Source organism: Dendrobium catenatum, unplaced genomic scaffold (assembly GCF_001605985.2).
Source record: "Dendrobium catenatum unplaced genomic scaffold, ASM160598v2 fragScaff_scaffold_1143, whole genome shotgun sequence".
Taxonomy (NCBI): Eukaryota; Viridiplantae; Streptophyta; class Magnoliopsida; order Asparagales; family Orchidaceae; genus Dendrobium; species Dendrobium catenatum.
This window is the reverse complement of record NW_021319605.1, coordinates 274,977-296,237: the sequence shown is the minus strand read 5'-3', so window position 1 is coordinate 296,237 and position 21,261 is coordinate 274,977. Positions and strand designations below refer to the sequence as shown.

General features: G+C 32.3%; 1 protein-coding gene and 1 non-coding gene across 2 annotated transcripts; one reads left to right on the top strand and one right to left on the bottom strand.

Annotated features, from left to right (window-relative positions):
- Positions 1-8,989: 8,989 nt before the first annotated feature.
- On the bottom strand, positions 8,990-9,092 carry LOC114580633. The gene has a single exon (XR_003702126.1). It is a non-coding gene; the product is annotated as a U6 spliceosomal RNA (small nuclear RNA).
- Positions 9,093-19,301: 10,209 nt separating this feature from the next.
- On the top strand, positions 19,302-20,919 carry LOC110114277 (protein CHUP1, chloroplastic-like). Its single transcript, XM_020847102.2, has 3 exons — positions 19,302-19,789; positions 19,878-19,942; positions 20,024-20,919. The coding sequence occupies exons 1-3, from the start codon at positions 19,639-19,641 to the stop codon at positions 20,840-20,842; spliced, it is 1,035 nt and encodes a 344-aa protein (XP_020702761.1). The 5' UTR covers positions 19,302-19,638; the 3' UTR covers positions 20,843-20,919.
- The last annotated feature ends 342 nt before the right edge of the window (positions 20,920-21,261 follow it).

Sequence of the window (21,261 nt, the reverse complement as noted above, 5' to 3'; positions counted from 1 at the left end):
ATAAATCCTCATTTGCTTTTTCTATTTTTCCATTTTTTTTTTAATTTATGGTAAGCGAAAACTTCGTATGGCTTCGAACCTAATTTTCTTTTGATTTATTATTATTTTTATATAGTTAGTAATAATAATTAGAATGTACAGACCTATTATTAAATGTAAATGATTCGATTATTATTTTTTTCAAATTGATATAATTCATCAAATATTATTAATATTATTTGATAAATTTAAATATTAATACAACATATACTTATAAATATTTAGCTTTTTATTTAAAATTTATGTCATTTTAAAATTTTATATGTTATATAAAATTGAATAAATTATGAAATGAATTATTAAAATTAATAATATTATTTAATAAAACAAATGTAAAATTATTTTTACTGAATTGAATAATATACTTATTAAAATAAAAATATTTTATGTCTAAATAACCAAAATTAAAATATGTTTTAATAATAATTATTATAGATTTTTATTATAAATAAATATTACATATAATATTAAAATTAAAAATTAGAATTAATTAATCCTTTAAAAGTAGCTGTAAACTAAAAATTCTTCAAGCCTTAAAGAAAATGTGAGCTTTACTTTCATATGAATTAGATTTAATTTAATATTGATGTATAAAAATAGTTATCTTTCTACATTTTAAATGGCAATGGTTGGATGACGAAAATCTAAACTTGGTGGTGGCAGGCACTTATGGTAGTCGTCGATGGTGATTGCTAGGGCTCCAAATGAATTAAACATTTAACGAGCTACTCGTGGTTTGACTTGATAAGAGTTCGTTTATGTTCATTTGATAAGATAAAAGAACGAGCATGAATATTTTTGATAAATACTCGATAGCTAACTAGACGAGATTGAACAACTTGGCTTTCGATTCGTTTATGTTCATGAACAATATCATTTAATGTTCATGAACAAGCTCATTAAGAAGCTTGATTATAACTATTATTAGAGTTTTGAAATATATACATTGTTAAATTTAACAATTTTTTTCACTTATCACATTTAAAATGGTTTAATAATTTATTTTTACTTTCCACATTCGCCTAAAATTGCAAAGAACTCGCTCTCTGAACAAATATAAAATGAATTATAGATCATTTGTTCCTGAATGAGTCATTTTGTAGCTCAAAAACACTAAATAGATATTTTCATGAATGAGCTCATTTGATAGCTAAAGAATACTCATTAAATATGTTTGTGAACAACCTTGTTTGATAGTTTAAAAAACTTCGCTAGATATGTTCAAGAACATGCTTGATGTAATGGTTTGTTAAAAGGCTCGATAAAACTCGTTTGATACATCTAGTAGAGCTCGTTTATAGCTCCATAAAGCTCGTTTGTTTAAAGCTCGATAAGCATGAACTGAACTGAACATAAACAAAACATGAACACCCACTAATTAAACGAACCAAGCTTGAACACAAACAAAAAAACACGAATCAAACTCGAACCGAATTTGAACAAGCTGATAATAAAATGAACTTAAACATGAACACGCACATACTTGGCTCGGCTCGATTCGTTTGCAACCCTAGTGATTGCAAAAAGTTGCTATAGAGCTCTTTAGCTCTCCTCACTTCTAAACTCCCCTTTCGTGTAGATAATGACACCTTATTTATAGGCTTTTGAGAGGGTCATCTTTATAAATTTGAACATAATCCAAACTCTCTATCGTACGATCCCTATTAATCCTATTGATATTAGATTATTTATTGAATGTCTTAATGATGTCCTAATCAAATGATCTTGAGATTGTTAGAATTGTCTCATTGAGCCGCTTGATTTGACCATAAGAATGTTTGACTTGGAAAACATTTGATCCCTCAGTTGATGTCTTGAAGCTTTTAAGTATGCTTTAGTTGCTTGATTTGGATTCATTTAAACTCAAATCAAATCATTCGTAGTGTCGATATGTTCGTCTTGTTGAGATATTAAATTCGATTGTAAGAAGATACTTAAAATAGAAGGAAGAGCCAAGCACCTAGACCCATGCAATGACTCTTCCTTCCCTCTATACTTTCATTCAAAACTCACATTCTTCTAGAAAAACATGCAAACACCTCTCAAAGTGGAAAATTGAGAACCTATACCTTTTTTTTCTATTAGATATAATTAGAATTATTTTTTTTTCATATGAATATTAGAATATGTGTCTAATATTTAATTGTATAATATTATGGTCATTATTATTATAAAATATCATCATTATTGATTTTTTTGTAGCATTTTCCTATAATACTCTATTCTACTGCCTATATATGTAACCACTCTTGTATCAACATCTTATTAAATTCAATAAAGAATATTGCAACTCTAACTTTTCTATCATTCTCATTCCCATTGCCCCAAGAAAAATTGCAAGATTTTTAACTTTATGAATTCTAGTTTTCAAATCAAGTTTTTTTTTTTTAGATTTTTTTTTAATTTTTTTAGTTTATATAGAATAGCAAAATGGAAAGTTAGAATAGTGTGCATGCCTATGCTTATGTACTTCCCAATTGACATTAAAGAAACAAAAATGTCCTAGTTCTTGATCAAAATCTCTACAGGGAATTGAAGATTAGCACTATTATGTACCTAAACTTTACACTTTAAATGAGTTATGTAGTAAGAATTTTGTACCCATCATCATCATGTCTGTCATGTGAGTTTTAAATATGCAATATGATTTCTTATATAACAATGTCTTGTGATCAGTAATGTTGTTCTCAAGAGGGGAGAAGATGTGAATTAGGTTCGTAATGGCTGCTTTGAAAATTTCTCGATCAGTATCCTAATCCAGTACTGATGTAAGATAACTATGTTACTTGATGTGAATAAGCTTGTACAATGACATTTTTTTACTATAATATAGCAAAGTTATTCAGCTGATGTAAATAAGCTTATCATTTTCATACCACCAGACCATATAATGTAAATTACTAAAAGTATCATTTTAATAAAATTATAGAAATTATTATTTTAAATTAAAATCACAGGTATAGAGCAGCAGAACAATGATATTTTCTTTTTATGATTTTGAAACCAAACGAAGGAAAATTTTATTTGTAACTTTGTAAGTGAGACGAAATAGTCCAAAACTTATTGATAAACGTTGGTGAGGTATGAATAATAAAGAGTATATGAGAGTGTTGCAGGCTAGAATATACGTGGAGATAGAGTTAGAATATTATGTCTTAGCATTGTATGTATATACAGTTCACACATAGAGAACACAAGATTTTTTACTTGGAAAAACCTGGAAAGGGAAAAACCACAGGGCCTGGCCCAGTTGAAATTGATTTCAATAGAATTCGAGTAGATTACAATGGGATGTCTCATCCTTGAGGGAGATCAGATTAAAAATGCCAATCGTATGGTTGAAATCTAGTAACAAACGTGGATGAAAGTCTGACGTCACTTTATGGTCCGTCAAAATTCTGACGTTACTTGGAAATTCGGGCGTTAGTTGGTAGTTTGATGGTGGTTTGGCAGAACTTCGGCATAGGTTGGTGGTTCGGCAGAACTACGATGATAGATAGTGGTCTGACCGAATTATGGCATCTAGCAGGTGGTCCTCCAGAATTCTGGAGTTGGGTGGTGGTCCAACAGAACTCCGGGCATCAGGTGATGGTCTGACGAGACTCTGGGCGTCAAGTGGTGGTCTAGCGTCAAGTAGTGGCCTGACATAACTCCAAGCATCAGGTGGTGGTCTGGAGGAACTCCAGGTGTCAGGTGATGGTCCGGCGAAACTCCGGGCATTAAGTGGTGGTTCGAAGGAACTCCGGGCATCAGATGGTGGTCTGGCAGGACTCCGAGCATCAAGTGGTGGTCCATCAAAATTCTGGGCATCAGGTAGTGGTTTGGCAGAACTCCGAGCTTTGGTCGAGGAGGAAAGGAGGCAAGAGCGATCTCCGATCTCTTTCTATTTTCCTTAAGCTTAAGGGTTCCTTTTCAAGAGGAAGGAGGTGTCTATTTATAGATTTCTTAGAATGGCATGACCCATAAATAGGTGGAGGATCAAGGGTAAATGTGGAATGGATTTGATGGACTACCGATGTTGAATCCCTTGATTATAGACAGTTCGCTAGACATTTGAAAGTTTTAATGATGTAAGAATTTCATAATCTTTGGCTCATTGGATTTGTCTCATCGAGATGCTTGATTCGACTATAAGCATGTCACATTTGGAAACCATTTGGTAATCAAAATTGTGGTTTGAACCTTCCAATAGCACTTCAAGCCCTTGATTTGGACCCAGTTGGGCTCGGATTGAGTCAAATTTAGTGTCATTGGGTTCATATTTTTTAGACGTTAAGTTCGACTATAAGTTTGTTGAAATCAGAGTTTGGATGGTCCTAATATTAATTTAAGAAGTTTCCAACCTAATTTTGCCTTGAGATTCATGCCTGATTAGGATAATTTTTTTATGATGTATCAATTGCCCCCCTATTTTTGGACGTAAAAGCTCAAGGAGTTCAAAAATACATGTCACGGCCTTTTGGAAATTTTTTGGGCAATTTAGAAACTTGAAATAATTCAAACTTGGGTGCAGAGGCCTCGAAAAACTTTAAAAGGCTGTCGCATTGCCCGCATCGCCCGCTCAGCCGCCCCCGCATTGCCTGGCGCCTGACGTGGCCACGCCGTTACAAGCGTGGCTTCGAGCCGCGTTAACCACAGTTGGTGGTTTAGCCAACCGCGGTTGTTTGCTAACTTCCGGCTAACCACTACCTAATTTAATTTTTTTACATTAATATATATATATATATATATATATATATGCCATATTGGGTGACCACCTTCCTTTGAGAGATCCTGCGGTCAGGGGAGATCTTATTTCCTTGAATGACGGTGAGCAGAGGCCAAATAAAAGAGTCAGGGTGTACGATGATGCGTCCACCATTATAGGTTACTCCCTGATCATTCTCCACAAAAAGTTTCACTTTCCAAATGATGTGGTGATGACGATTCCTAAAAGATCTGATCGAGCTAGCCTTCATCCTCCCGGATAGCTGACTGTTTATAAGAGTAGTTTGCAGCCAGGGTTTTACTTTCTACCTCCTAATGAGCTGATCTAGATTTTTGTACGATGTGTCGAGTCTATCCAAATTCTGATATAGAGTCATGACTTTGACGATGGAGCTGATTCCACTCTTTATAGATCAAGGAGCCCTTTTGACACCTAAACATCTTTCACGGATTGGCCAATTCTCTAGTGATATATAGAGGTGCATAACATTCAAATCTAAGAAGTTGGGCATGTGTACCCGAGATCCATTGAAGAGCAGGGCCAGCATATTTTGTTTATGAGAAATGACTGGGGCTTGATAGAGAGTGGGGGAAGATGAAGGATCAGCCAGCCCCTTTTCACGTCAGAGAAGAAGATATATTAAGGATCCTCAAGGTTCCCAACATCGAACATCTTCTATATGAGGTTTGCTACTTGAATAAATATATACATAGAAGAAGAGTTCATGTTAAAAGTTGTGCTATTATTTCAAGTTGGGATGTCCGATGCAAGGATACTGAAGATGTCCTATAAGGTTATGGAGCTCCCTACCCAAGCTCCAAAAGTTGCTCCTATGCGACAGGCAAGAGGTGATGATCCTTAGGCTTTATTGAAGAAGAAGAAGAAGAAATTGGAGGGTCACAACAAGCACTAGCAAGGTTCCCCTAGCTCCTCCCCTATCAATTTGTATATTCTAGATGATGTGTTAAATCACTGGTGTATCAGACATTACAGAGCTGATGACTTGGTGAGTAGCAATTTCTTTTTCATTTTCCTTATTTTTGGGTCTATTCGACTGCCTTTTGCTAACATCATTTTATTATTTTAGTTATTACGGTGTATGGATCATGAGGCTGAGCTTACTCAGTTCTTGGATGAATGGAACAAAGAATTTATGAAGGTCAAATATCTTTAGGGAGAGTATAAATGAAAGTATGACCATAATGTCAAAGTGGTGAAGGTGGTGGAGGAAGAGTTGACTGAGTGCAGAACTGAGCTGACAAACACAGTGCATTCTTTCTCTCTTCAAAATTAGCACATAGACTGAATCTAGATTGATCTAGTGGAGGCACAAGAAATGATCAGCCAACTTCTAAAAGATCAAAAGGCATTTGTAAGAAGACAACGGTGCTCAAGACTGAGAATAAGATGTCTCAGACTCTTAAAGCCAAGAAGAAGGCCACTTTATCTATCTTAGAATCATAAAAAATTATTAAAGATTTTAAGAAGTCTATATATTTTAAGACCATCATCCAGGATCACGTTTAAGAGGCTCATAATCACATTTATGATGTAGAAATGAAGACTTTAGAGCGGTAGTGTATTGATAAGGGATTCATCTAGGGCTTTTTGAAGGGAGTTCATATGGTACAGTTGAAGACTGAAGTGGAAGTTGAAGGCTTAACACACAGTCAAGCTTCTAATGATTTCCCTACAAATTTTGATGCTGATGAAATAGAAAGTGAGCTGCAGAAGGCCATTTCCCTTGAGAAGGATGATGTGATTTGAGAGATCGAGTAGTTTTTATTTTCTTAGAAGGCATAAACCTCAGAATATATAAGTAAACAAAAAATCTTGAAAGATTAAGTCTCAAAAGGTACATGCATATAAAAATCTCATAAATATATATATATATATATATATATATATATTAAAAAAATCTCAAAAACTAAATGACTCAAAAAGTTCAAGATTATCCATAAATATTTGAAGGCAAAAACCTCTGAAGAAATACATATACGTGAAACCTCAAATGAAAAACACCAAAAAAAGGTATATGTACACTTAAAATCTTAGAAGGTGTAAGCCTCATAAGGTACAGGATTATTCAAAAATCTCAGAAAGCAAAAACCTCATATGGTATAGGTAAACAAAAAATCTTGAAAGACTAAAAGTCTTAAAATGTACAAGTACATAAAAATTTTAGAAGGCTAAAAGCCTTAGAAGACATACATTTTTTTATTTTTCAAAAATATAAGAAGGCTAAAAGTTGCATAAGGAATAAATTTCTCACTTTTAGTAGCTCTATTTGGAGAGTAATATCTCAAAAAAATATACTAAAGATGCATGAAGGACTTGATTTTCTTTGGGGGCAAGTTCACAAATCAGAATTATTCTTACATAAAGATAAAGCATTAATTACTTTAAATAAATTGAAAGCCAACATAAATCAAGCTCATATAAATATCTCAAAGCCATATACAAAATTAATGGAAGGATTTAAAGATAAAACTCCATGAATTGAAGTACTTTCATCATTCTCATTTCTACATCCAACATAGCAATAACTTTTGCAATGACGACATCCCAATTGGGAGAAAACTTGGAGCTCTAGAATAGGATATAAAATCTCTCAAGATTGAGTCAATCAACTCTCTTTCAAGATAAAGACCAAAGTGCTGCCATAAAAAAATATTGGGTATCACTCATAATTTTGCATGAAGAGTAGCTCATTATCTATAGAAAGGTGCACTGGAGCTTGAAATAAAATACCACCAATTCAAGATAAAGGAATGACTCTCACATGAGAAGAAGTGGAGAAAATAAAGAAAAAATGAAAAGAACAACTTGTTCTCTATAGAGAGGGGCACTGAAGCTTGAAAAGAGATACCACCTCTTTAAGATAGTGGAATGTCTCTCATGTGAGAAATAGTGGAGAAACTAAAGAAAAAAGAGGAATAATCAACTTGTTCTTTTCAAAGATGGGCAATAGAGCTTGAAAGGGGATATCACCTCTTTAAGATAGTGGAATGCCCTTTGTGTAAGAAGAAATGGAGAAGAAAAAGGAAAGGGGGACTAGAGCAACTTATTCTCTACCTAGAGGGGCGTTAGAGTTTGAAAGGGGATACCACCTCTTCAAGATAATAGAATGTCTCTCGTTTGAGAAGAACTAAAGAAGAGAAAGAAAAGGGGAGTAAGAGAAACTTATTCTCTACAGAGAGGAGCAATGGAGCCTAAAAGGGGATATCACCTATTTAAGATATTGGAATGTCTCCCGTGTGAGAGGAAGTAGAGATGAGAAAGAAGTTGGCGACAAAAACAACTTGTTCTCTATAGAGAGGGGAACTTGAGCTTGAAAGAAGATACAACCTATTTAAGATAACTGAATGCCTCTCGTATGAGAAGATGTGAAGAAGAAAAGAAGGCAAAAGAAGATTGGAGAAAAGAAATGGTGCAAATTACCCTTACTCACATAAAGGGCTATTTATACTTGAAGGGAAAGAAAGAGAGTTACATAACTTTATATATGAGAGTTATGTGACTCTAAGGAAGAGAGTTATGTGACTTTACGGAAAAGAGTCACATGACATAAAGGAAGAGAATTACATCACTTTATTGAAGAAAGATATGTGACTATAAGGAAGAGAATTGCATGTCTTCAAATAAAAAGTAAAAAAAATCAGGAAAAAAACTACCTTTAAAAATATATTTCATAACAAAGTGACTTTCAAAAAAAATTTCTTTCTTAAATAAAAAAATAATTAAAAAAATCTTCTAAAAGAATCTTTCTTTAAAAAATATCCTTCATAAGAAATTAAAAACCAAAAAAATAATTTTTAAAAAACTATAAAAAATAACAAAAAAAAGCAAAAGCAAACATTTTTTTCTTAAAAAAAGAACTTATCATTGAAAAAATAATTAAAAAAAATTATAAAAAATGTTTGATTTTTTTTTTTAGATTTAAAATAAACTTTTGGACGTAATAAGCTTCGACGGTCAAAAATAGAGGGCATGTGGTATATCTAAACAAACATATACAATTTGAAACAAATCTCAAGGCAAAATTGGAATTGGAAACTTCAAAAATTAAATTCAAAATCACATAAACTCCAATTTCAATAAGTTCAATCTTCAAACTGAACGCCTCGACGAGTTGAACCCAATTCGACCAAAGGTAGTCCAATCCGAGCCAAAACGAGCCCAACTAAAACACTTGAACAACAAAAACAACAACAACATCAAGCCTTTATCCCACTACGTGGGAAAAATTTGGACCATTTCTCGATTTGTGCGTGTCATCCTTGCGCAGGGACCATGCTAATCTTCTCTGTATCATTCCAATTTTACCGGATGTCTCCTAAGAGACAAACTAAAACACTTGAAGTATGATAAAAAATTTCAAACATTAATTGGATGACCAAATGATCTATAAATTAGACATGTTTATAGTCAAATCAAATGGCTCGATAGGATGAATCCAACGAGAACAAGATGACTCGATTATGACATCATTAGGGCTCTTAGATGCTGAAGAAACATTTTGTGATCAAGGGATCAATATGGGTCGTACAATGAGAATATTTTGAATTCATGTTCAAATTACTAAAATGCCCATCCAAAAATGCCTATAAATAGAGCCCCGTTTTTCACATAAGGGGGAGATGAATAATGTAGAAAACTAGAGAGAGTTCTCTTGTATTTTTCAGCCATTGCCGCCAATAATCTCTACTCGCTATTGCCACCAATAACCACCATTGCCACTAAGGTCAGCATAAGAAATTGTCACAATCTCCAAAATACTATTAAGAGTTAACCATGGATTCTTATATCACCTACTAGATAGTGGATTTTTCAAGTAGGTCAAGCCCCATGATTTTTTCCCTTTTTGGGGGTTTCCACCTAAAAAATCTTGCTAAATTTTTGCATAATGCTGAGATGTAAAACACACTTTACCGACTAAAAATTTCTAGCATGTAACAATCTTAATTCTAATGAGGGATAATCTCATCTTTGTGAATTGTGCAAGGGACTCTTAAATTATTTGAAATTTGCTTCAGTTAGCTTCAATTTGAACATTAATTGAACATTGGTTCAATCATTATTCAAATGTAAAGCTTGAGTCAACATTCAACCATGGTTTGAATGTTCACAATGGGAGCTTGATGGGAGCAATTTTCAATGTGACTAATAGCGTCTTAAGAGAGAGGCTTTAAAAGTAGAAGCTCGTTGGGGCCTCACTGATGAGGTTGACAATACGTAAGGAGAAGTTGATTTTGTAATGAGAGTTCAGCTGAGGTTTCAAAGGCACTGATAATGTGTGAACAGAGAGGATTTTATAATAAGAGTTTGTTGGGAAAGATAATGGCAGGTTTAATTGTGTGGACAGCTTCTCAGGACATGCAACATGTAACGGGATCATTTGGGAATAACCGATGAATGTGAAGAATCTTCAAATTTAGTTCAAATTTTATTTGAATCATATTCAAATCAGATTTAAACAAATGTTCAAATTAAATTGGAACAAAAATATAATTCAAATTAGTTCAAATTATATTTATTCATGATTAAATTTAATAAGCATTTACTAAATAATTTTTCAAATTTAATTCTTCCTATAAGTGTATTATTAGACATATAAAATCAGCTTTTCGTAGCTATCAGCCCACTATTGGCAAAGATATTTTTACATGCGGTCACCAGATCGTTCGGAGGCGAATCAAGATATGCCACGTCATCCGGTACAGAGCGGCACATAGCATGCTGATTCGTCTTTAAACGACATTCGATGATGGCATAATAATTTCTCTCGTCCACCTCACCTTTATACTTCCAGCCCTATTTTCGCCTCAACTTTGGCCTTTTAATAGCCATATAAGCCAGCGACTATTAAATATTTTGTCAAACCAAGTGTTGAGATGCCTAAAGCTTTTAATGTTCTAACTAACCAACCAGCCAGAGAAGAAAAATCTTCACCATTAAATTGCAGGACAGAAATTAATGATAACAGTTCACAGATGCACGAGGCAGCCAAATATACCACGCGATAATTCATGGCCTTGCACTGCCCATCGCATCTACTCCTACGACGCTGTTTGCATTAAATGAAAGTAATTTCTTTTAAGCAGTAGTCAGGGCATTATCTTAAATATATAAAAAAATAAAGTCAAGATGATCACATAAGAGAGTCATCAAAATAAGTATATTTAAAAAATAACTCCAAGAAATATTAAATGCCCTATAATAATTGCGTTATTGAGGTTAACTACTGTTTTCTTATCATTTTTTTAAGCTATTTTTTAGTACAAAATTTTTTAAATTAAAAATTTTGCATTCTTAAGTGGGGAGAAATAAGTGCGTGGTTTGGCACTTGTGGGGCTGATTGCCACTAGGCCCGTCGAGGGATTAGTTACTCCGTCAATCAAGCACCTCCTCTACGGGGATTGCAGCAGGTAGATACCCCCATTCAAAAAAAAATTATAGTAAAACCTTGTTTTAAAAAGCAATAAGAAAATTGTTCTAAACGAAACAAAAATCTTGTGAGAATTATAATAAAGAGATTTTTTATTTTTTTTGGAAAACTCAGACTTTTAGCACAAACTTTTTTTTTTAATAAATTTTGATATGATTAAAGCAATCTTATTTGATGGGATTTTTTTTTTCATTTTTGTGAGTTGTATTATATGTAGGCTTGGTGTATAAAACTCCAACGGTTTCCATGCTAAAATCATCTAGATGATTTCTATTTATTCAAACTTTATATTTTGGAAGATAAGTTATTACAATAAAGTTGTTCTTGGCTATAACTTGTTTGAATATTCTTTAGCTATCTTTGTAGGAAGAACATTATATATCTCTTTTTTTGTTCATCCTTGTATATTATTTTTTTTTAAATATTTACATGTTGTCAATTTTCATGGTTGCATCACAGCCTAAATCTAATAGATGTGTAGGCACATATTCTCTCAATAATCTTATTTGGCCACCATAGTGTGAGCACGAACATTATGAATGATAGTCTTTTGGGGTACGTCCTAAATATCAATAGATAGACAATCCTTCAAATGATCATTGTAGTGCAAGAATAAAGAATTAAGCACATAGGTCGACTAAGATAAGGACATCAAAAATCTAGAAAATGGCCACCATTTTTTTATCCAAACATAGTATCTTTTCGCATAGAAGCCGCTAAATTGTCTGATTGGGGAGTTCAAAATTTTATCTAAATAGTGTTGTGCGCGAAAGAGATGAATCAACCACCCAATCCGATATGCACACCCAATCATATATGCACAAACATCTCGATCGTAGTTTAATATTAATTGTAAATCATATTCTTACAAAATTAAAAAAATCCGAAGTAAAATAGTAAGCAAATGTTTATTGATTTTCATAAACATGAAAGAACAAATTTCATATAGCATTTGTGAGGAAAATGAAAAACCAAAACATAAAGATTGTACGTGGTTCAAGTTCTTATGAACTCTACATTCACTGGACAATCTCGTTCATCATACTTTTATTCAAATATGTGAAGAAAATAAGATACAAGACTTTGTATATCCAGAAAATTGCTTTAATAGCTTTCCAAAATAATAACAACAATAGCTCTAATAAAGTTGAAGACAAATTTCTGTAATATGAAATAACTACTCCACCATTAAGATCTAAATAGATCTTTAACAAGAAAAACAACAGGCTAATATATCAAAAAAGAAAGATATATGCAAAAATTGGAAAATTAAAGAACAAGAACAACCCAAACTGAGAGCAGCTACAACAACTTAACAATCTTCCTAATTTAAACAGTAAAGATATACCTACACATCCAACATATAACTAAGCTTACGAAAGAGCAAGTTCTTACGGCACAAAACTGCGCTTCCAACCGACAATCCCTTATGATTGTCTTTCATGATAAAAGAATAAACTAGAGAATACCATAAGAAGGATTCACCTTCTTCATACACACATTAATCCAAGGATTTCAACACCTCTCTTCCACTCTTTCTCTCTCGTACAAGAAGTCGAACACTAACCCAAGCCCTAGCTCTCTCGGAGGAAACCCTTGCTCTTACACCTGAACTGCAAGCACACACACACAACTCCCTTCCTTTCCTATTTCAACTGCTTTACCTTAGTGGATAAGTAGCTAAATAGGGAACAAATCCAATTATATATATTAAGCAAGAAACAAGATATAAGATAAGCCAAATTTTGTGAATAAAGAAAATAGAAATAAATCATTAAAGAATTACTTAAAAAAGATAAATGAATAATTAATTTACGTTAAAATCTATTTTAGTTTTAAATCACTTATATCAATTCTCCGTCTTAATTTAAAAAAAAATTGAAATAAAAGAACAAAATATAATGAGATTGTCCAAACTTTAAGAACCAAAAAGTTTATACTTCACTTACACATGTTTGATAAACTTAGACAATGTCTACATTTGTTGAGCAACTACATCTGTAGTCATGTTTACAGGATTGTCATCTGTTGAGAATTTAGTAATCTTTACTTGTGAAACTCGTTAAGTAAAATAAAATAAACCCTTAAACATTGAGGCACCTTTTGGTGTAATGATTAGAATTTCATTTAGATACTCCATAGTTAAGCTTGTTCATCCTGAAGAAATCATGTGATACCACAAGACAAAAGCATGAGGCCTTTAAGACAAAGAGAACAATGTCTCGATAGTTATGAGAATTAGTTGTTAAAAGTTAAGACAAAGAGAACAATGCCTCGATAGTTATGAGAATTAGTTGTTAAAAGTACTATAAAAGAGTAACACTAGTCAGAAGATGGAAACTAAGTGTCACACAAGGAAAAGTGTTACGCCATGGGAGCCACCCCTTAAACCTTGTATGAGAAACAATGCTACGTGGCAGAAGTAACCATTTGGAGTTGTAGGGGCATCTAGAACCGTATATGCCTAGTGAATAATTATGGGATAAAGATACTGATGAGACGTCAATTACTTAAGTGGGGGAGATTATAAAATCCCTTAACTATAATAAGCTAAACTCTTAAATATCGAGGTTAGAATTTCATTGAAAAACTCTGCAATTAAGCATGCTCATCCCGAAAAAATTTTGGTATAGGTGACCTTTTGGGAAGTTATACCAACATGATAAAATCGTGAAACCTTTAGGCCAAAGTAGACAATATCTTGATAGTCAAGAGTTTGAGCTATTACAGTACTACATCTAAATTTATCAAATTATGAATAAAATGTCAACACATATCCACTTACTTTATCCTTTAATAAAAAAATTAGATTTTTACACAAATGTAATGTACTCTAACTATCTGTAAAAATTGTAATAACATTATGAAAAATACAATGCTTATTAAACAAACCCTGAACCCAGACTGATTCTTTCATAGCCTCAATCGTTGTAATATATTATGCTTCTGTTGAAGATAATATTATAATTGATTGCAAATGAGATTTTCAACTGATTGGACCAGCATAAAATGCAAACACGTAACTTGTAGTTTATATCCTTCTATTTAAATCTTCTAAATCTAAAAAATTTAAGTCAATATATTTTGTAATATTAACCATATCAGAACCTGATTTGAAATAAATAATCATATCCAGAGTTCCTTGAATATACCTCATAAACCATTTAACTACTTTTCTATCATCTAATCCTAAATTAAAGATAAATATGCTTATAACACTTATAGATAAAAAAATATTTGGCCTATAACAAACAATATCATACATAAGAGGCCCAATGACACTAAAATAAGGAATTTTCTGCATCTATTCTTTTTGTTAATCTGAATTGGTATCTGAGTTACATAGTTTAAAGTGACTCCCAAGAGGCAATTTAATTGCTTTAGAATTTTTCATTGAAAATCTTTTAAGAACTTTTCTAAGATAAACACAACTGAAATTTTTGCAATCTCTTAAAATTTTCATTCAGAGAATTTTTTTAGCTTCACCTATGTCCTTCATATCAAATTCAGATTTAAGAATATGTTTAAGCTTTTGAATTTCTAAACTATTCTTATAATCCAACAATATATCATCCACAAAGATCAATAAATAAATCAGATTTCCATCCGGCAAAGTATTAAAATAAAACATCTATCATAATTACTTCTTTGGAAATATATATTCTTCGTGACTATATCAGACTGTTTGTACCATTGCCTTGGAGATTGCTTTAATCCATAAAGAAATTATTTTAGAAGACAAACTTTATTTTCCTTATCCTTTTAAACAAAACTCTATAGTTGAGCCATCAATATAGCCTCTTCTAATTCACCATGCAAGAAAGTTGCTTTAGCTATTATAATTCCCAATCGAAGAAAGCCACTAACCATATCAACATCTAAATTGTGTATGCATAGCAACAAAAGGAAAAAAAAATCTTAGTATAGTTAATACTTTTCTTTTGAGTGTATCCCATAACAACCAATCTAGCCCTGTATCTATTTGGTTCATTCTCATTATTTTCTTCTTTGATTTTATAGACCCATTTGCATGAGACAACCTTTAATTCTCTTTATTAATTTTCCTTCTTTCCCTATCACATAGATGTGAATAATCACTGCTATTTTTATTTGTGTTTTCTCCTTTTGATTTTGGAACAATAGATTGTTATGGATTTTCAGAATTATAAGTGTATGTAAGTGGTTCCATCTCAAACTCATAATAGTCCTTAATGGAATCTATATTTTCAATTGAAAAAACTAATTTATTTTTATTTTCTGACTCAGAAATATATAATCTCTTCTTATTGATAATAATATCTCTATTAACCATAATCTTAACACTGGGAAAGCTCAGATATCACAATCTATAATCTTTGACACCTGAAGGATAACCTAGAAACTCACATTTAACTGATCTAAGTTCTAAATTTCCTTTCTTTTGATGAAAGTAGGAAATACAATAAAAATTCTTAAATGTGTCAAACCAAGTTATTTTTCAGTCCATAATTCCTAAGGAGTTATAAAATCAATAACACTAGAAGGTGTTTTGTTTGCTAAATAATATGTAGTAGAAAGAGTTTCACCCCAAAATAATTTAAACAAAGCATAACTGTAAAGCAATCATCTAACCTCATCCAACAGAGTTATATCATTCTCTTAGCTAGACCATTTTGCTGATGAGTATAACTAACAATATTATGTCTAACAAAGCTAGAATCATAACAAAACTTGCTAAAATTTTTATTGCTAAATTCTAACCCATTATTAGTTCTTAAAATTTTGAGTTTTCTAATCTAATTTTGATTCTCAACCAATGATTTCCATTTTAGAAATTTTGAAAAAAAAAATTATCTTTTAATTTTAATAAGAAAATCTAAACCTTTTTTGAATAATCATCAATAAGAGACAAGAAATATTGATTTCCAACATGTGCAGATAATCTAGATGGGCTCACAAATATAAGTTAATATAATTCAAATGCTCTCTCTTCTCTATATACTAACAATTTGAATCTAAGCCTATGCGATTTAACAATCTTATAAGACTAATAGAAAATAATCATTTCTATTAAACCACTGCCATACAAACCCTATTTTTGTAATTTAATCAAACCTATGTCACTTAACTGTCATAATATATGATGCCACAATTTAGCTAACATATGAGTTTCACTTACCATAGTAGCACCCTATAACATATAAAACCCATTCTATCTTAAACCTTCCATAATCATAAGTGTTCTTTTTTAAATTCTTAGCAAGTCTCTCTTAGATCTTAAAATAGAACCAAAGTCTTCTAATATCCCAAGAGAGAGAAAATTTATCTTTAAATCTAGAACCTATCTCACATCTTTAAGAATTCTAACCTAACCATCATGCATCTTGATTACAATAAATCCAATACCACCAACATCACAAGCTTCGTTATTTCCAAGTATGACCTTCCCCCATTTAGACTTTGATAATTAGAGAACCACTCACTTATAGGACTCATAAGATAAGTGCACCTTGAATCAAGAATTCATTCCCTAGAATTCTTATAATTACTAACATTAGGAACATCAACACAATCACAATTTTCTCCAACAATTCTTGCATTCCCTTGAGATTGAGATTTATCATTTGAAACTTTTTTAGGACAAAATTTTCTAATGTGGCATTTTTATTGCACTGCCAACACTTGACACTTTTTATAGCCTTTCTTAGAAGCTGGCTTTCTTCTACTTTTATACTTTCAGTTCTTGAAACTGTTCCTTCTTCTCTATGATCTATCCCAATCATGTAATCTTTCTCTATAATGATTTTTTTTCACCATGTCCAAAATCTTAGAGGAAAGAGCATTGTGGACTTCATATATTTTTATAGTTTCTCTCTCATATTTCAAGGTTTCCTTGAAATTCTTTAAATATTTTTGCAAATAATTTTAAAAAATAATATCATTATCTTCTTCATCTATCTTAAAATCAAGGTTTTAAAGATCTAGGATGAGCTTATTGAATTCATTTAAATTATTGTAAATGGGTTTTGCCTCATCCATTTTATAGCCATAAATTTTTCTTTGAAATAAATCCTATTAAGACAAGTTTTTTTATTATAAAATTATTTCAGTTTTCTCCATAATTCAGGTACAATTTTTAGATGAGATACATTTCTCAAATCTAATCTGCTAAGCACAAGATGATTAAACTAAAGGCCTTTTATGTATATTAGCCTTTTCTTAATCAAACATTAACACAAGTTACAAAGTCTTTTCACCCCTTATTGAATTAATATTGCTTCAAATTTTATATTTGACAAATTTAATTATTCTTTCCATCGAATTTCTGTATATCAAAATTTTTAACATGCATTCTACAAATAATCTTTAAAATAAAATGCTCTGATACCAAACTATTGTGCTTGGAAGAGATGAATCAACCACCCAACCTAATATGTATAAATACCTCGATCGTAGTTTTAAGAATAATTTCAAATCACACTCTTATAAAATTAAAAAATCTAAAGCAAAACTGTTAGCAAATGTTTACTTATTTTTCATGAACATGAAAGAACAAATTTCATATAACATATACAAAGAAAATTAAAAAATAAGAACACAAAAAATTTATGTGGTACTAGTTCTTATGAGTCTACATAAACGAGGCAACCTTGTTCATCATCCTTTTATTTAAGTATATGAAGAAAGAGAGATACAAGACATTGTATATCTAAAATAACTCTTCTAGCTTTCCAAAACAATAACAATAGAAGCCCTGGCGAAATTGGAAGCATAAATTTCTATGATAGTAAATATCTACTCCACCATTAGGATCTAAATAGATTTTTAACAAGAAAAATAACAAGATAATATATCCTAAAGAAGGAGAATTGCAGAAAAAAAAAGAGAACATGAACAATTAACCCAAATTGACAACAACTACAACAATACAACAATCTTCTTAATCTAAATAGGAGAGATATACCTGCACATCCAGCATATAGAGAAACTTGCGTAATAAAAAACACGCTGCGAACAGACAATCTCTTATGATTGTCTTTCCTGAGAAAAGAACAAGCTAGAGAAGAACGCACATAGACATTCAACACCTCTCTTCACACACATAAAAATTCAAGGATTTCAACATCTCTCTTCCTCTCTCTCGCACAAGAAGCCAAACACCGACCCAAGCCCTAGCTCTCTCGGAAGAAACCCTCTCTCTCACACTCGAACCACAAAAACACACGCATAACTCCCTCCTTTTCTTTTTACCCGTTTTGCCTTGGTGGTTAAGTAGTTAAATAGAGAACAAACCCAATTATATATATTAAGCAAGAAACAAGATATAAGATAAGCATGATTTTTTGAAATTAAAAAATTAGAAATAAATCATTAAAGAAATAATTTAACTAAAATTAATTAATTCCATAATTAATTTCAGTTGAAAACCTATTTTAATTTTAAATCACTTATATCAAATAGATCTAATAAAATCACTTGTTATTTTAAGTATTATTTATGATAAAATTCTTATAAGAGCAATTTCATGCAAACACTCATGAAGTTTCAGACTATAAGGTTTTTCTATATTGATGGATTCTCATTCTCTATAAGTATCATAATAATTAAAAGAAAAAATTAGAAAAAAAAAAAGGATGAGATTGCCAAAACCAGAACCAAAATAATTAAAAAATAATTAATACCACTAAAATTTTCTTTTATATTTTACTGGAAATGTTAATTAGTTTGATTGAATTTAAATTTATAATAAAAATACATATATCTCAATAATATAATAAAAACTGTAATTTTTTAATTAAATCCTAAACGAGCTGGTCATGAACATAAAAATATATGAATTTATTAAGTTATTTTTTAAAATGATATTAATCATGTAAATAAAATAAAATGAATTATATGATCATAAATTCTGTTAATTGCATGTAGTCCTGTTATTTGGAAAGGAGGGGACGTCATCTTCCTTCTCCCACCCCAAAACAGAACCAGAAAACAAAACTCTACGTTCTAAGCTGTCCACGTGGCACCAACCCACTGGAAGTTAGCTACAGGAGGAGAAAGAGGAAGAAATAGCCAATGCAGATGGGCAGAGACTTGAATGCGGAGTAAATGAGCCCACGGGCCTCCTTTTTATATCGATAGCTCAATTAGAAACAAAGAAACCATCCAATTCCAAGTCTACGGCTCTTTCCTTCTCTTTATTCGGTGCTCTGTTCCCTGTTCCATCTTCGCATCTATCGTCTACACGTCCGGCAGGCTTTTTACTTCCGATGAACTCTTCTCCTTCATGTGCGTTCTCTTGATGGAGTTAACAGGGGAGGAAGGAGAGAAAAAAGACTGAAACTTCATGTTCCTTTCTACTACCTCTTGCTTTCTTTATCTTCATAGATAGTTTGATTGAGTGAGAACGAGAGTGAAAGACGGAGTATTTGGAGGTTGTGGGTGAGGAGATGCGGAGGAGAAGTCGATGGCCAGTGGGAGAAGGGAGTTGAATCCTTTTATCTTGAAAGCTGGCTTCACCCTGCTCTTATCACTCGCCGGCTTCTTTGCCGCTCGCCACCGCCGCCGGGCCCTCTCTTCTCCGCCTCCTCCTCCTCTTCCTCCTCTCCATCTTTCAGGTCTTCTCTCTCCCTTCTGTATTATTTATTTGATTTCATGGATATTCAGTTACTGATATTTTCTGGTTCGTTTCAATTCGGATTTCAGATTTGGAGCCGGAGCCCGGTTCATCTGCTGCTGTTCTCGATGAAGAACTCCCAATACATCAAACTGTAAGAATTATTTTTAATTTCAATAAAAAAAAGGTTTCGTTTATTAGATTTCAATGTATTATGACTATTGATTTCAACAAGGAGGAAGCTTTGGCAAAGATGACGCCTCCTGCTCCTGTGACTGTGGAGGGCGACCAGTTTATTATCTCTGAGAGTTTAGAGGAGGAAGAAGAGTTCCCCGGGCTTCTTCTGCCAGAGTTAGATGAGCTTGTTCGAAAGGAGCCGGAAACAGTGCTGGAAACCATCCCAGCTGCTCCTTTGACTGATGATTTTGAGATCAACGATTCGGCAGTCATGGAGGAAGAGATTAGAAATCTAAGGAGATTTGTTCAGTCCCTTCAGGAGAGGGAGGCTTGTTTAGAAATTAAGCTTCTTGAGTATAATGGATTAAAAGAACAGGAGGTATCGATGGGAGAACTACAGAACAGACTGAAGATAAGTGCCACAGAGACAAAGCTTCTGTCTCTTAAGATTGAATCTTTGAAGGTTGAGAACGAGAAACTTAGAGCTGAGGCTTTAGATTATTCAAGAGTTGCTTCTGAACTTGAGATCCAGAGAAATAATATGGCAGTTTTAGAGAGTAAGTTGAAATCTGTTGGTGAGCAGGCCAAGGAGAAGATAGAAGTACTTCATGGAAGGATCACTGAGCTAAGAGAGAAGGAGAAGAAGGATCTTGAGGTTGCTTTGGAGGTGGAGAAGAAGCTGGGAATGTTTGAAAAGGTGGAAAATGAGGTGATTGAGCTTCGGAAGGAGAATTCAAGGTTAGCACAGGAGAAATTAGCAATTATGAAAAAGATAGAGTCTGAACACTTACTCAATCCTTCAGTGATCAGAAGCCCAGATTCTGTGCTTAAGAGTTCAGAGGTAATATTTGAATCTCTATGTTGTAAATCTGAATAACTTTTAAAGTGTGCATTGATTTATGATCTTATCCAAACTGAGTTACTAAATGATTAGAAAATCAAAATTGCCTACAATTGAAACAAATAAATCAAGCTAGTGAAATCTTGGTTATGATCTTATTTACAAAAATAAAATCAGTAAATTACCAACTAATCAATCATTTAATTGGATACATTCTTTCATTGAAATTTGCGCAATAGAATGACTAATATGCTTCTTGCTTTCAACCAAACTTATTCTCACAAGTGTTTGTAGAAATCACAATATTCACTTGTACGATCTTATCAAAACAGCAAGCTATCATGAACCAAGATATTTATGTCAAGTATCTACACCATCTTGAAAACTTATAAACAAGATATATGATATGATATAAAATAAGCCACCAAAAGAAAGTATGAACAAGTGAGATTTAT

What these genes read in the sequence shown, in the direction of transcription:
- LOC110114277 (XM_020847102.2), top strand. Translation starts at nt 19,639, where the DNA reads ATGGCCAGTGGGAGAAGGGAGTTGAATCCTTTTATCTTGAAAGCTGGC. An exon ending in TCCTCCTCTCCATCTTTCAG is followed by an intron (nt 19,790 to 19,877) that starts GTCTTCTCTCTC and finishes TTCGGATTTCAG; the next exon opens with ATTTGGAGCCGGAGCCCGGT. An exon ending in AACTCCCAATACATCAAACT is followed by an intron (nt 19,943 to 20,023) that starts GTAAGAATTATT and finishes GATTTCAACAAG; the next exon opens with GAGGAAGCTTTGGCAAAGAT.